This window comes from Crocodylus porosus, unplaced genomic scaffold, assembly GCF_001723895.1.
Source record: "Crocodylus porosus isolate Cpor-Errol unplaced genomic scaffold, CroPor_comp1, whole genome shotgun sequence".
NCBI lineage: Eukaryota > Metazoa > Chordata > Crocodylia > Crocodylidae > Crocodylus > Crocodylus porosus.
Window position 1 is genome coordinate 29,626,891 of NW_017728931.1, and position 12,636 is coordinate 29,639,526.

Here is a 12,636-nt window from a genome sequence, read left to right on the forward strand (position 1 = left end):
AAAGCAATTTCCCTCAGCTTTAGACTTTGTCCCCTGCTGTCAGCCACTTTTCCAGCTGGCACGATAAATCTCAACCCTATCCAATATATATTAAATTTAATTTTGAAACCAATCATGTGAATCAATATACTTCCTTTGTTATAACCATGTATTACAAGTCTTGAAAAGATTTATATTCATGCTAAATGAAGCTCATATTATGCATATGAGGGCCTTTAGTGGACTCAATGAATTCATTGTGGCTACTCCCATGCTTAAATTTAAAAATATGGGCAAAAAAAAGCTTGACGGATGGAGCTCACTATTAAGCTGTTGAACTCAATGGAATTACTTGTATGCTATAAAGGATATGTATAAGTTTCTACAGACCTGGGGCTTGTCTGTGCATTGTTTCATTTTCCTGATACAGCATAAGCTTGTAATGAAAGAATACTAATAAATAAAGACTTTCTATAACTTGGTCTTACAATAAATAATTGTTACGCTGAAAAGTTAAATTGACTTATTTCATTTATGTACTTTGTGATAATTAAAACATTAATTTTTGGAAACTGCTTCAGATTCTATAGGGAATACAGGATTTAAATACTGCTTAAAGTCTTGTTAGGAAGATTTATTAAGTTATCAAAAGGATAAAATTGCTAGAGTAAGCAAGTGAAATGAAATATCTTGTTTCCAGTGAGCATCATAAGTCTACAAGTTGCAGTACATGTCAGCAAGTTATAACATACAAATACATGGTACAAACTGTATTTTAATTTTTTTTCCAAATCTGCAGTTAACAATATTTTAAGTGTGAAATATGTTAGAAGTTTGAAATATCCTGACTTCTGAGTTCCAGTTCCTTCATGATCTCTCATGTTGCTCTGTTAAATGAACCATAATGGTGGCAAACATCAGTTGTCCTGGATCATGGTGTATGCATGAGGGCCACCCAGACCTTCGATGCATATGCCTAGACAAGATTTTTTTTTGGAGGAGTGGAGGCTGCCCAGACCTAGCATGCTTCTTTTAGGCCTCCGAGACAGAAACAAAAGACCAGCCTGAGTCCAGATGTTTGGTGCCTCCATGGCTGCAGCTGTATAAGTATCCAGGAATTGAACTTAGATCTCCTATGCAATAGATAAGGAGTCTACCACTGAGCCACAGGGGACTCCTAAATAACCTATATATATCAATGCCATAACTCTGCCGTTATTAAAGTAACCACAACAAGAATGAACTCAGATCAAAAAGTTTACTGTTAGCTTAATCCTAAGTCTATTAAACTCAATGGGAGACTGCCATTGACTTAACTTGGCTTTGGATCAGGTTCCAGCCATATTTTGATTGTACTCTATACAAGAAACATCTAGCAGTATATGACCAACAGTGTTCAATAGGAACAAAAATCTTACCTGTTGCCATAGAAAATGTTGCCCCAGGTAACTGCAACTGAATGCTGCAAGATACTGGCATATGCCTTCTTATACCCATGCTAATGGAAACTATATGGCAAATATATGGAGAGAGCTGAATGGCAATGGGCCATGAAAAAGTGGTTATACTTTCCTTGGGATTAGTAACTTAATGTATGTGGTTAGTGGCCTACTGTACATTATATTCTCAAAGGCAAATATGTCAGCTAATATAACAATATTGCCCATAAGAAACAGATAAAGAAATATTAATGAATAAATAATGTAATTGTCCAAGGCAATGTTCAAATTATACTGTTCCCCAATGGGTACCACTTTTCTTCATTTAACTGGACACTGTTCAGTTGAATGTTAATAGCTCCCAGAAATGTTCCTTTGCTTTTCACAACAAGCTTTAGCACACGTCCTTGGAGTTCTGTTACAGCATCATACACAACCTGCAATCATATAGAGTAAAACAGAAAAAAATACAAAAAATTAATATTTTGGATAGCTCAAACCATTTATTTGTATGTATTACTTATATTAAAAAAACCCATCAAAACTCTAGGTTTGATTTAAACTGCCATTGTGAGTCTCAAATGACAAACTATGAACCGAATGCACCAAAGTCAACAAAGTTAGACTAGAAACAAATTTGGCCTTAAACATATTTGAAGTAAAAGAGCTTCCGCTAGCTTAGGCTACTAAACTTGAACAACTGAGCATCTGCCAGGAAGTTTAAAACCTGGACTTTTAATCCACCATGAATTCTCAGAGAAAAAAAATAACAAGCATGCAATCTGCTCTCTGCAAACACAAAACAAAACAAAACAAAAAAGCCATACTGCAAGCAGCATTTTGACTCTAAGCAGGGAGAAATACCAGAGATTTCTTAAAGCCCAAAGACTTTTGCTATTGCTATTGTTTTTTTACAAAAGGCACTTGGATAACAAAGGCTATAAACTGTTGTTGTTCTTCACCTGGGATCATCTCTCCCAGGATTTGTCCCAGAAGAGGAAGCCCACTTCACTGGGCAACACAGACATCACCTGTTGTTTGGCAGAGCCAGGCCCCTGCTACTTCTGGGGCTTCCTGGTTCTGATCCTGTGAGACAACTGTGAATGGGGGAACCAACTCAGGGTGTACCTCTGCAAATGGGCGAACCCTGGGATGCACCCTGAGCAGGGGCATGGCAACCTAATAGATATACCTGGGGAGTCCCTTGCTGCAGTTCCCCCATTTGCAGATGCGTGTCACAAGTAGGGGTTTGCAATGTGATATGCTCGGGGAATCTCCTACTAGGAGGATTCTCAGGGGGAGTCCCAGGGTGCACCTTTGTAAGCAGGGGAACCCAGGCATGCAGTCCCAGGACTTCAGCGGCCCGATCCTATCAGGAATTCCCCTGCAGGAGAGCCCTGCCCATGGTGGCTGGAGAGTGAAGGCAGCTCTGGGCTGCCCACACTCTCCCAACAGAAAGAAAACAAATGTCCACTGTAAAAAAAGTGGTACAGATTTATACCACCTATTGTTGCAGCCACAATTTGGGCATTTGTGGTGTGACAAGAGACTTTGCCATCTGTTTGTTTAGGTTTTGGACCACCATAAAAGTTTTTATGGTGGCAAAAAGCTGATGTCTGTTTTCAGATGAAGTAATGGGTTGTGCAGTATAAAACCCTAACATGGACAGACAGATGATTTGAGAAAAATATACAAGTTGTTTTAACAACCATAAAACTACTTGGAAAGATGATGTTATTCTTACATCAAAATTAAGAGGAGCTAATACTGTTTGTTTCAGTTTCGTTTCATGTTCATTTAGTATGTACAATATGTGCATTGCAAGCATTCAGTGTAACTTATATTATCATCATATAAATCCTGTAGGCACATCATGCAGTCACACAGTTGCTCAGAATTATATCTCAGTGTTTTACTGTGTTTATTTCCAATTAAACCTTGAAATAAAGAAGGACTTTTCTTAATCCCCCCAAATATATTTTCTTTTCATCAGTATTTCTAAAAGATTTCCAACTGTTCAAGGCTAAAAAAATACACTGAAGAGAGATGGAAATTCTACTTTGAAAATTGCTGGCCTTGCTTGTATAAATGCTATTTGTGGGGTGCAAAGATACTTAGGGAGTAAATCTGGAATCTTCTTGCTACCAGGGTGTAGACATATGAGCACCTGGAACCTGTTCAAAAGAGAAACATTTGAAAAGGGCAGCAGTTGGTAAAGTTTAATTCTTATGTGTGAACAAGCTGACAATGATTCAGATGCAGCAAAACTGCTCCAACTTTAACACTCTTCCATCCAGGGTCAAAGTTGGAGTGATTTTGCTGCTTCATTCTCTGCTTGTTCACACATGACAATTAAAATTTACCAGCTGCTGCCCTTTTCAAACATTCCTTCTTGGAAAGGGCTACAAGCTTCTGTGTGTCCACACACTTAGTGTCCAAATGTGAACTCAATAAGTAATATAGGTACTTAAATGGTATCATCACTCACACGTTCAATACAAGGGACTTAGTGAGCCCAGTAAAAACTATGGATGTGATAGAGTCAGAGGACTGGGGTCAATATGAGGTAAACAGAACTTAAAAGTTTGCTGGTATTATCAGTATTAGGATGTTCTTCTGTTCAATGAGAAAGCTTAGTGAACAACCCTTTAGAAAATTACAAAGAATAACAGTTTAAAACCTATTCTTGATACTATGGATATATACATTCACCACACCTGGTCTATAGCTTTAAGCCTCATAATCGCAGATCAGGAGTGGCATGTGCAAATGTTCATCGGTGCTGAAAACTCTGCTGAGAACCTGGTGTAAGAAACTTGGTGGGGGGAGGGGAGGATGGGCAGGATTGTTGGGGAGGGCTAGCAGGTCCATGGGGGAGTTTGCAGGATTGGGAATGGGGGAAGAGTGCAACATTGGTGGTGAAGCAAGCACCTAGAATTTCCCAACCTGGGAGGCTGTGCTCTGAACATGTGCAGTCTTTTGACAGATCAGGCTAAACTGTTCTTAATCTAAGTTAGTTTACCTACTGAGGTGAACTGCTTCATATTGTGCCCACCTTTTCTGGCCTCATTTAATCACCCTGCACAAATATCTGCACAGATGGACAATTAGACAAACATAACTATGCGCATACCCTATATGAACACACTAAGGTTAATTATGGAATATGAACATTGCATTCTTGGATTAAAAAACTGGAGAATGCAATAGGTCTTTTGCTCCTGAGCACACCACTTGAACGTATACCTGGAAGCAAACAACTCTGGAGCATATTCATGCACAGCATGTGGAACCCAGTCGGAGCAGCCTGACCCCAGGTAAGGCTGCTGGGGTCAGCACAATTGCTGCCCCCAACCTCTCCTATCCCACCCAGGGCAACCTGCTGCATGCCAGAGTGTGTGGCACAGGGGCAAGTAACAGCGGCACAAAGTGTGCCACTGCTTTTGTCCCCAGGTAAATACACATTCCTGCTCATGGGGACACAACCCTGAGCTCCACAAAGAGTCACCAAACAAATGTTTTAAAGGGGCAATAATGCTTTATGTTCCATTCATTTTCATTTTTATCGGGTGGAAGTTTCATAGCACTGCTGTTGGGAAGTTTGACTTCTTTAGGCTTAATTCTGTTTGTTGCATTTGTCTTACTTGCTTCTTGCAACTGTTTTCACAGACAAAGAGAATCTTTGCACTTCCTGTATGATGCTGGCTTATTCCTCTTCATCTGTCACTACATCAGTAATTCTCTTTCTCTGATCATGCATCTTTTTTTCTCCATTCTCTTTCTCCTTATCTTGTTTACACTCCTCCTCATCTCCTTTTAATGCATTCCTCTATATCAAGATTACATTTTTTTCAATGCAATAAACTCCAAAATCCAACAGGAGTAGCAAAAATATATCCACATTAGAGGCATCTCCACAAAAGACAGTGTTAGTGTCACTTTCCTAGGCTTTCATATCATTACAGCCTCATAGATACAGAAAAAAGAAAACAAAAATAAGGTTTTTTTGATAATGCATATAATTTGCTGCAGGCAGTTACACAAAATCAAATTGCAAAACTAAAACCAAAAATACCATAGATAGGAATATTTTTTAAAAATTTCAAACTCCAAGAGAGTGAAAAATTAAATATACAATTGACTTTTGGGTTTTTGCCTTAAATAAAAGCCCATGAACTCAAAAAAAATGTAGTACATTTCTTGATGCAGCCTTTTGGACTGTAACTAGCTTAAAAGAAATCTGATATATGTTTTTAGCTGTACTTTTTGATACCCAGGGGCTCACAACTTCTGCATCAGTCCCATAATTGCATGCATGAAAAATGCATGCCGAATAGCATCACATACAGTAGAATAACCATAGTGGCTGTTAAATAATGTTAAAATTGTCAGGTATGAAACACTCAGAGTGTGCATCTACATGAGGTGTTTTACTGTACAGTAGAGCTAATTACTGAACAGTAAGTGTCTGTGTCTAAATGTGCAAATGTTTATTGCACAGTAATTGGCTCTAATCATGAGTAAATTTGCTACCTGAAAATGCAAATACCAAATTTACTCAAGATAAGAAACTGAGCAGTAGTGCATGTGTAGACCCCTGAGCAGGAGTAAACATTTTTCTGGTCAGCTGGACAGCATGGGGCAGGAGATTGCACCCTGCTCCTGGGAGCTGCTGTTGCTAGGGAGTGGGGACAATGCCCCCCTGTCCTGGCAAGAGGGAGCTCCCAGCCCCCATTCCATGATCGTGGGGACAGGACTGGGAGATCTTTATCTCCTAGCCTGAGCCCCATGGTTGTGGGGCCCAGGCTGGTAGATCTTTCTCTACCACTGCCAGCTCCACGACCATGGGGCTTGGACCAGAAGATGAAGATCTCCCAGCTCCAGCTCCACAACTGCAGAGTTGGCACTGGGAGAGAAGGATTTCCTAATCCCCACTCCCTGATCTCAGAGCCCTTGCTCCCCAGGTGACAGAGGCTGGAGACCCTGTTCCCTGCCCAGCTCTGTGATCACGGAGGCTCTCCAGACCAGGGGCTGGGAACTGTCCCAGTCAGGGGCAGGTCCCAGCCCTATGCTCCAACTAAGCGATTGAGGTGCAGGGCTTGTAAAGAGGTGCAGGGCCCCAGCACAGGCAGACCTCTGGGGGCAGGGAACAATCTCCCAGCCCCTGCCAGGAGACAGCTGTCTGCCGGCCCTATGATGTCTGCCAGCCCCTGGGCTAGCACCCAGGGGCAGCCTAGAGCTCCCCCTGGCTGCTGTAGGGTGTTGGTAAAGGGCCAGCAGAGGTTTCTGCCATGAGCAGAAAATCTGTTCCCGAGACCCTGCATATGTAGAGGCCTACCCAGAAGCATTTACTTGCAAGTAGTTTACTCATGGATAAACAGCTCCCAGATCAAATGCATGTGTAGACACACTCAGAGTCTACGAAACTACATGTCTTCAGTGAGGCCATCTAAACTTGTGAAGTAGATGTTGTAGCATCAAGTAGCATGTGTGTGGGGGTTAAAATCCGGAGAATGCTTAGAGTATGTTAACATTTCTATGGCACTTTTCATAAGAGGAAAAGGTTTCTCATCTGTCCTAGGCCAAAATTAATTTCTCTCCCAGGTTGCTTGTCACTCTCCATCACAAAAGCGGAAAATTTCATGATGAAGGCTATACAGGCGACCCTTGCCATTCAAGGGGGATATGTCCTTGTATCCCCGCGAATGGTGAAATCCATGAATAAGGCACTGTGTTCATGAACACAGTCTGCGTTCATAAATGCAGTACTCCCGGCAGTTGGGGGGACACACACATGGCTCCGGTGGCGATGGCAGGAGCACAGCAGCAGTGGTGGGAGCCCGGCGGCGGCAGTGGGACCCCAGCAGTGGCAGCGGGAGCCCAGCAGCAGCAAGTGCAGAGCTCCCAAGGAGCTCCTGTAAGTGTATAAAGTGTATTTAAAATGCGGGTTTCGGCATTTGCGAATATTTGAAACTGCAAATGCTGAACCTGCGAATAGTGAGGGTTTCCTGTATATAAATATAAGGCATTTTTAATATATAGGAAGTGCTTTTCTCACAGGTCAACCTAAGGTAACCCTATTTCATTCTGACTTTAATAGCAAAAGCCGATAGAACACACTGGATAAGTAAAGTCCATTTCCATTTAATTTGGCTGGTGGTGACACAGGGAGGCAAAGGATCAACTTCTACCAGCTTCAGCTATTAGTGTAAATGTCATCTGCTTACAGCCTGCACTGAAAGTATACAGTAGAACTAAATATGTCCAACAATCAATTTTATATGAAACAAGAATACGTCTAGAAATACAGGACTAGGGAAAAAAAGACATGGATTCTAATCCTAGATGATTAACTTGACGTGTGCCCTAAAACCTATTCCTGTCTTACATTTACCTACTGTATAAGTAGGTATGTCTTCTTTCCTCCCTACTTATTCCTCTGAGTAGCTGTACTGCTGCTGCTTTTTGCCTCCAAGTTGCCTGTACTCCTATGGTAAATGAAGTATTATATGCAGGTCTATAACATCAACAATTTGGCATCAAAAGAGAGGCATTTGTTATTTCTGCTATTATTTAACAAAGTAGAAAGCTAGTTCAGTTGTCTATTTTATATATACAAGATAGAATTAATATATTCATTCATTTTGTATTTTATGCTATGGCATGAATGTGAATAAAGAGTTAAGCTTACTTTTAGTTCAATGGATGTTCAGGTTTAGTGCTCTAATTTGGAATTATAATCACAGTGCAGGACTGAACAGTAAACCAATGTTTTCCTAAAGAAAGACACATAAAGATTCTGTCCTGCCACTGAGCAGGGGAAGCAAAACAGAAGACCATTAACATTTATGCTTCACCTTTGAACACATCCCTGTTATTTGACTGTACCAGTTTTTGCAGCTCTCAATACTGCAGTAATGTTATTACAGTAAAGGAGTAGACAAGAAAAACAAGAAAGGAGGCAAGAAAATGGATATCACTCACAATTTCATTATAAGTAGGGTCAGTGCTTTTTGGAACTGCTTTTGTTTTCCTTCTACTGACTTCATTGGGATCTGGTAAAAGATAAAATTCAGCATGTGCAGTTGGGGGAGAGCCATCTGGGAGATGCTGAAAAACAAAAGGGTTATAAATATGAATGCCTCAATTTCTATCAAAGAAAACAAATAGAGAGGGACTAAATTAAATCTGGACTTTAAACAGGCATGAAGAGACTTATTGTATTCACAGTGCTTTATTGGTGCAAAATAGAGTTCTAATCAATGGAAACAACAGAAATATATGAAATTCAACTTCATACGGTGCCAGAAAAAATTAAATAATACACAAAAAGAAAATACTGCTCATCTTGGAAAAACCTTTAAGCATCAATCTGTTTTAACTTGTTTTAAACTGATATATAATCTATCCCTTACATTTTCCAAGGCAGTGCACAGAAATTGGATTTTATTTAGAGAGCTTCTATTGATTTTAAGACATAGGAAATGGACCAGTTCCAATGTTGATACTGGGGAGAACAGATGATTCCAAGGGTGTCTTACAAAGGGTATTCATGAAGAAGGTCCAAGAGCCCTTCCAGCAGTGGTATGAGCAGAATGCTATTCTTACATAAAAAAAAATTCTGTCCCATTCTGACCTTCACACAGATGGAAACCTTTAATCCTCCATGAACACTATACTTTCTGGGTGTTAGCTCATGATCTGCTTGTTGAGCTAGGAATTATCAAGAGCAAGGAGGTGACAGGCTAAATGAAAAAGGAGCGCTACAGAGACCAAGGAGGGTGTGTTGGTAGAGAAATGGATAGGGATAGAAAGAACTGGACATTGGGAAGGGCCATTGAATACTGTGGAAATGTTAGTACTGTTAAGGGGCATTTTGTGGACAGATCACATGAGTCAGACTTGTAACTTTGGAGAATTAACAGAGTCCCTTTAAAAGACCAAATTGTATTGGAGATCAGTGATACAAAGTTTAGGAAAAAGCTGTTAGAAAATATTGAACTCACTTTGGAGCAAGCAATTAGACTTTGCCAGGCTTTGTTAGTTATGAATGTCAGACTGCAGAAGCTGGAGGACCAGCCAACTGAACTGGACAGGATTACAGACAGCACAGTGCAGAGAACTTTGCCGCAGAGCAGATCACCAGAAGCACTATCCAGTGTCCACCATTTGAAAAGTGCTGCACAAGTCCAATAGAGTTAACCATTTTGCAAGAGTTGCATACAGAAACAGGATGGACATCACAAAAAAACATAGTGCACAACTTATGCAATGAAAAGGTAGAGAGGTCCACTGGAATACTGAAAGAAAGTCAGTTTATCTGAGGATTGGACATTCACTTTGGCGATAAACAGACTGGTGGTCATTTTTAAATTGGATACAGAGGCACAGGCTAACGTAACATCATTTTATTATTGAGGGAATAAATTAAACACATATGTGAACTGTTGAGCAGATTACTATGGTAAAGGTTCAGTTCATAATTGTTCCAATAAAATTGGTGCCTATTATTGGGTTTAGAAAATGTAAGACTTTGAATTTAATTGAAAAAATAGATTCTCTTTAGAGGCCAGTGTACAGCCTTATAGAAGAACAGCTTTCTGATGTTTTAACGGCATAGGAAAACTGTCAAATGAGTAGAAGACAGAACTTATTAAACAAAACACTCTCACTATTCATGCTCCTACGAAAGTCCCTCTTCCTTTAAGAAACAAACTCGAAGAGGAACTAGGCAGATTAGTTGTTTTGGATATAATAGGGAGAAAAAAAAGATGTACCAACAGCTTAGGTTCATTCCCTGGTCACAGCAGAAGAGGAAGAGGAATCTTTAAGACTGAATCTAAACCCTAGACAATTCAATCAATGCATCAAAAGGGAGCACTGTTCAATTCCTGCCAGAGAGGAAATTTTTGGAAGCATGGTAGAAGCTAAATATTCCTTCATTATCTGGGTTTTGACTAGGTCCCTTGGGGAAAAAAGAGCACTAGGTTATGTGCCTTCAATACACCTTTTAGAAGATCTTGCTTTTGCAGACTTCCTTTTCAACTGTGTTCTGCACATCAGGCAGCTCCTACGTCCTATCAAGTTGTCACCCTGGAGGAACAGATGTAATGGAGAAACAGAAGACACTTACAGTTTGTGGTAGGAGAAAGAGAATGAGCCAGAGACTGAGCTGTGCTGACAGAAGGAACAATTTTTGCTGGATCTGGTCACAGAAACCAGTTTATAGCTGTGCCCAAACACAAGTGCATGGCTGCAAACAGCTTAAAAATGGGTGAAAATCTGACCCCTCACTGCATGAGGTATTGGATAAAGGGAGGAATGGGTGTATTGCAGCTCCCCTCAAGATGTGGGGGGGCTCCAATTCATTCACCCCACCCTTCACCACCAGCTGGGGAGCCCCAAGTATGAGCTGTCTCCACTTCCTTTCCCGCCTTCCCATTCGGAAAACAGGGAGCACTGGCAGAGAGCTACGGCCATTGCTATGGGAACCTGGCTGCAGGCTCCCAGCCCCCAGCTAGATTCCCCTCCCTCCTGAAATCTGCAGTGAACTGCTGTTTGTTCTGTGGTAACATTGTATCCCAGAGTGCTTTGCAAAAATTGTTCTGAGTTACAACTGGGAGCTGTACTTTTGTCTGCACCCCTACTAGTCAGCAAGATTGAAATGGAGATGTCAGTGTAAGAGGCCATAACAAGTTCTGAATCAATGAGAACTGAGAAAACACAGATGTAGCACAGATCTAGTAAAGTCCACAAAGAATACAGCTAGAGCTGTAATATATCTTTAAACTTGGTATGCTTGTACCTCTCGTTATGGTATTTGGATATACTTGTTGTAAAAGGGGAAGATGTGCAGCTGTTACAGATTTGCATATTGTTACATTTGCCCATTCTGGAAGTTTGCTGGGGGAGGAGCAGAGGTCTCCCTGTATCTGTACATGTGCTAGCTGGGGCAGACAGCAGTAGCTTTCCTGTTATTGTTCTTTTCAGTGAACTGTCTTATAGTTTCTGGACTTTGGCTTTCTGACTTCTTCATCAAACTTGATCAAATATCACAAAGATTAATGGACCCTTAACCACCTTGCATCTTTTCCTCACCTGGAAAAAGAGATGAACTTTTAAGCCTAGCACAAAGGCCAAAATATTTTAATTACCATATACCACAACACTTAAGCATTCCAGGAACCCTGTAAAAGGGTGGTGTGTTCCTTAAGAAGGGACAGCCTGGGTATTAAAGATGTTCAACTGCGGGGCATTCTGTTAATGGAGTGACTCACTGAGAACTCAAAACTAGGGCTGTGTGGAGCTTCGGTCCCTGATTTGACTCAGTGGAGTTTTGGCCCTATTTGGTGGCTGAATTTCCAAATCTGAATCAAATCAGGAGACTCTTTAATCTCTCTGAATCAAATCGGAGACCTCTGAATCAATTCAGAGATATTCAGAAAGATTCAACGATTCAGATATAGACATAGCTTTAAATGTTTTTTCTACCTACCTCAAGGTACCAGACAGCTCATGAATGCTGCGATGCTGGGGCAGATGGAGCATCCCACAGGAGCGCAGGGGGCTCCCCAGTGTGCTTGGCAGCAGACACAGAAGTGGAGCACAAGTACTTCTGGTTCATTTCCAGGTCTGCTGGGGAGTATGCTGGGACCCCCTGCCCACCTCCCCTGCTTGATTACTGGTGCCTTCTGCATCTGGGGGTACCCAGGGTCCCCCCCATGGCTGGGTCCCCCCCATGCTTGGCAGTGGACCCAGGAGTGGGTCCACTTCTGCATTTGCTGCCAAGCACAGGCCCCCTTCCCCCCCCATGCACCCATACTCCTGTAGGATGCTCCATGCACCCCAGCATTGCAGCATTCATGAACCATGCCTGGTACCTTGAGGTATGTGAAAAAAACATTTAAAGCTGTGTCTAGGGCTGAATCACTGATTCTCCAAACTTGCATCGAATCTTCAGATTCGGCCATATTGAGTTGGGGACAGTGATCCAGATCAATAACTTGAATCACTGTGCTCGATTCAGGCTGAATCCAAATCTGAATTGAATAGGGCCTGTTTTCCACACCCCTACTTAAAACCCCTGAGGAGAGAGCAAAAGGGAAGCAAATTGTGAGGAAATAGCTTGTAAGAAGAAGAAGCTAAACTGTTGGGGAAAAGCCAGGGCAGAAAGTAACTCTTCTCCTAATGTCTGGAGAGGATAGAGGATTTGGGTTTT

At 41.3% G+C, this 12,636-nt stretch overlaps 1 protein-coding gene across 1 annotated transcript in view; it reads right to left on the reverse strand.

Moving 5' to 3' along the window:
* Positions 1–1,070: 1,070 nt before the first annotated feature.
* PIK3C2G (phosphatidylinositol-4-phosphate 3-kinase catalytic subunit type 2 gamma) overlaps positions 1,071–12,636 on the reverse strand; it is a 340,743-nt gene continuing 329,177 nt past the window's right edge. Inside the window, exons 32-33 of the mRNA XM_019543878.1 lie at positions 8,403–8,528; positions 1,071–1,855 (exon numbers count right to left, since the gene is read on the reverse strand). Coding sequence (XP_019399423.1) covers positions 1,703–1,855; positions 8,403–8,528 — 279 coding nt within the window. The 3' untranslated portion in view covers positions 1,071–1,702. The remainder of the gene's footprint in view (positions 1,856–8,402; positions 8,529–12,636) is intronic.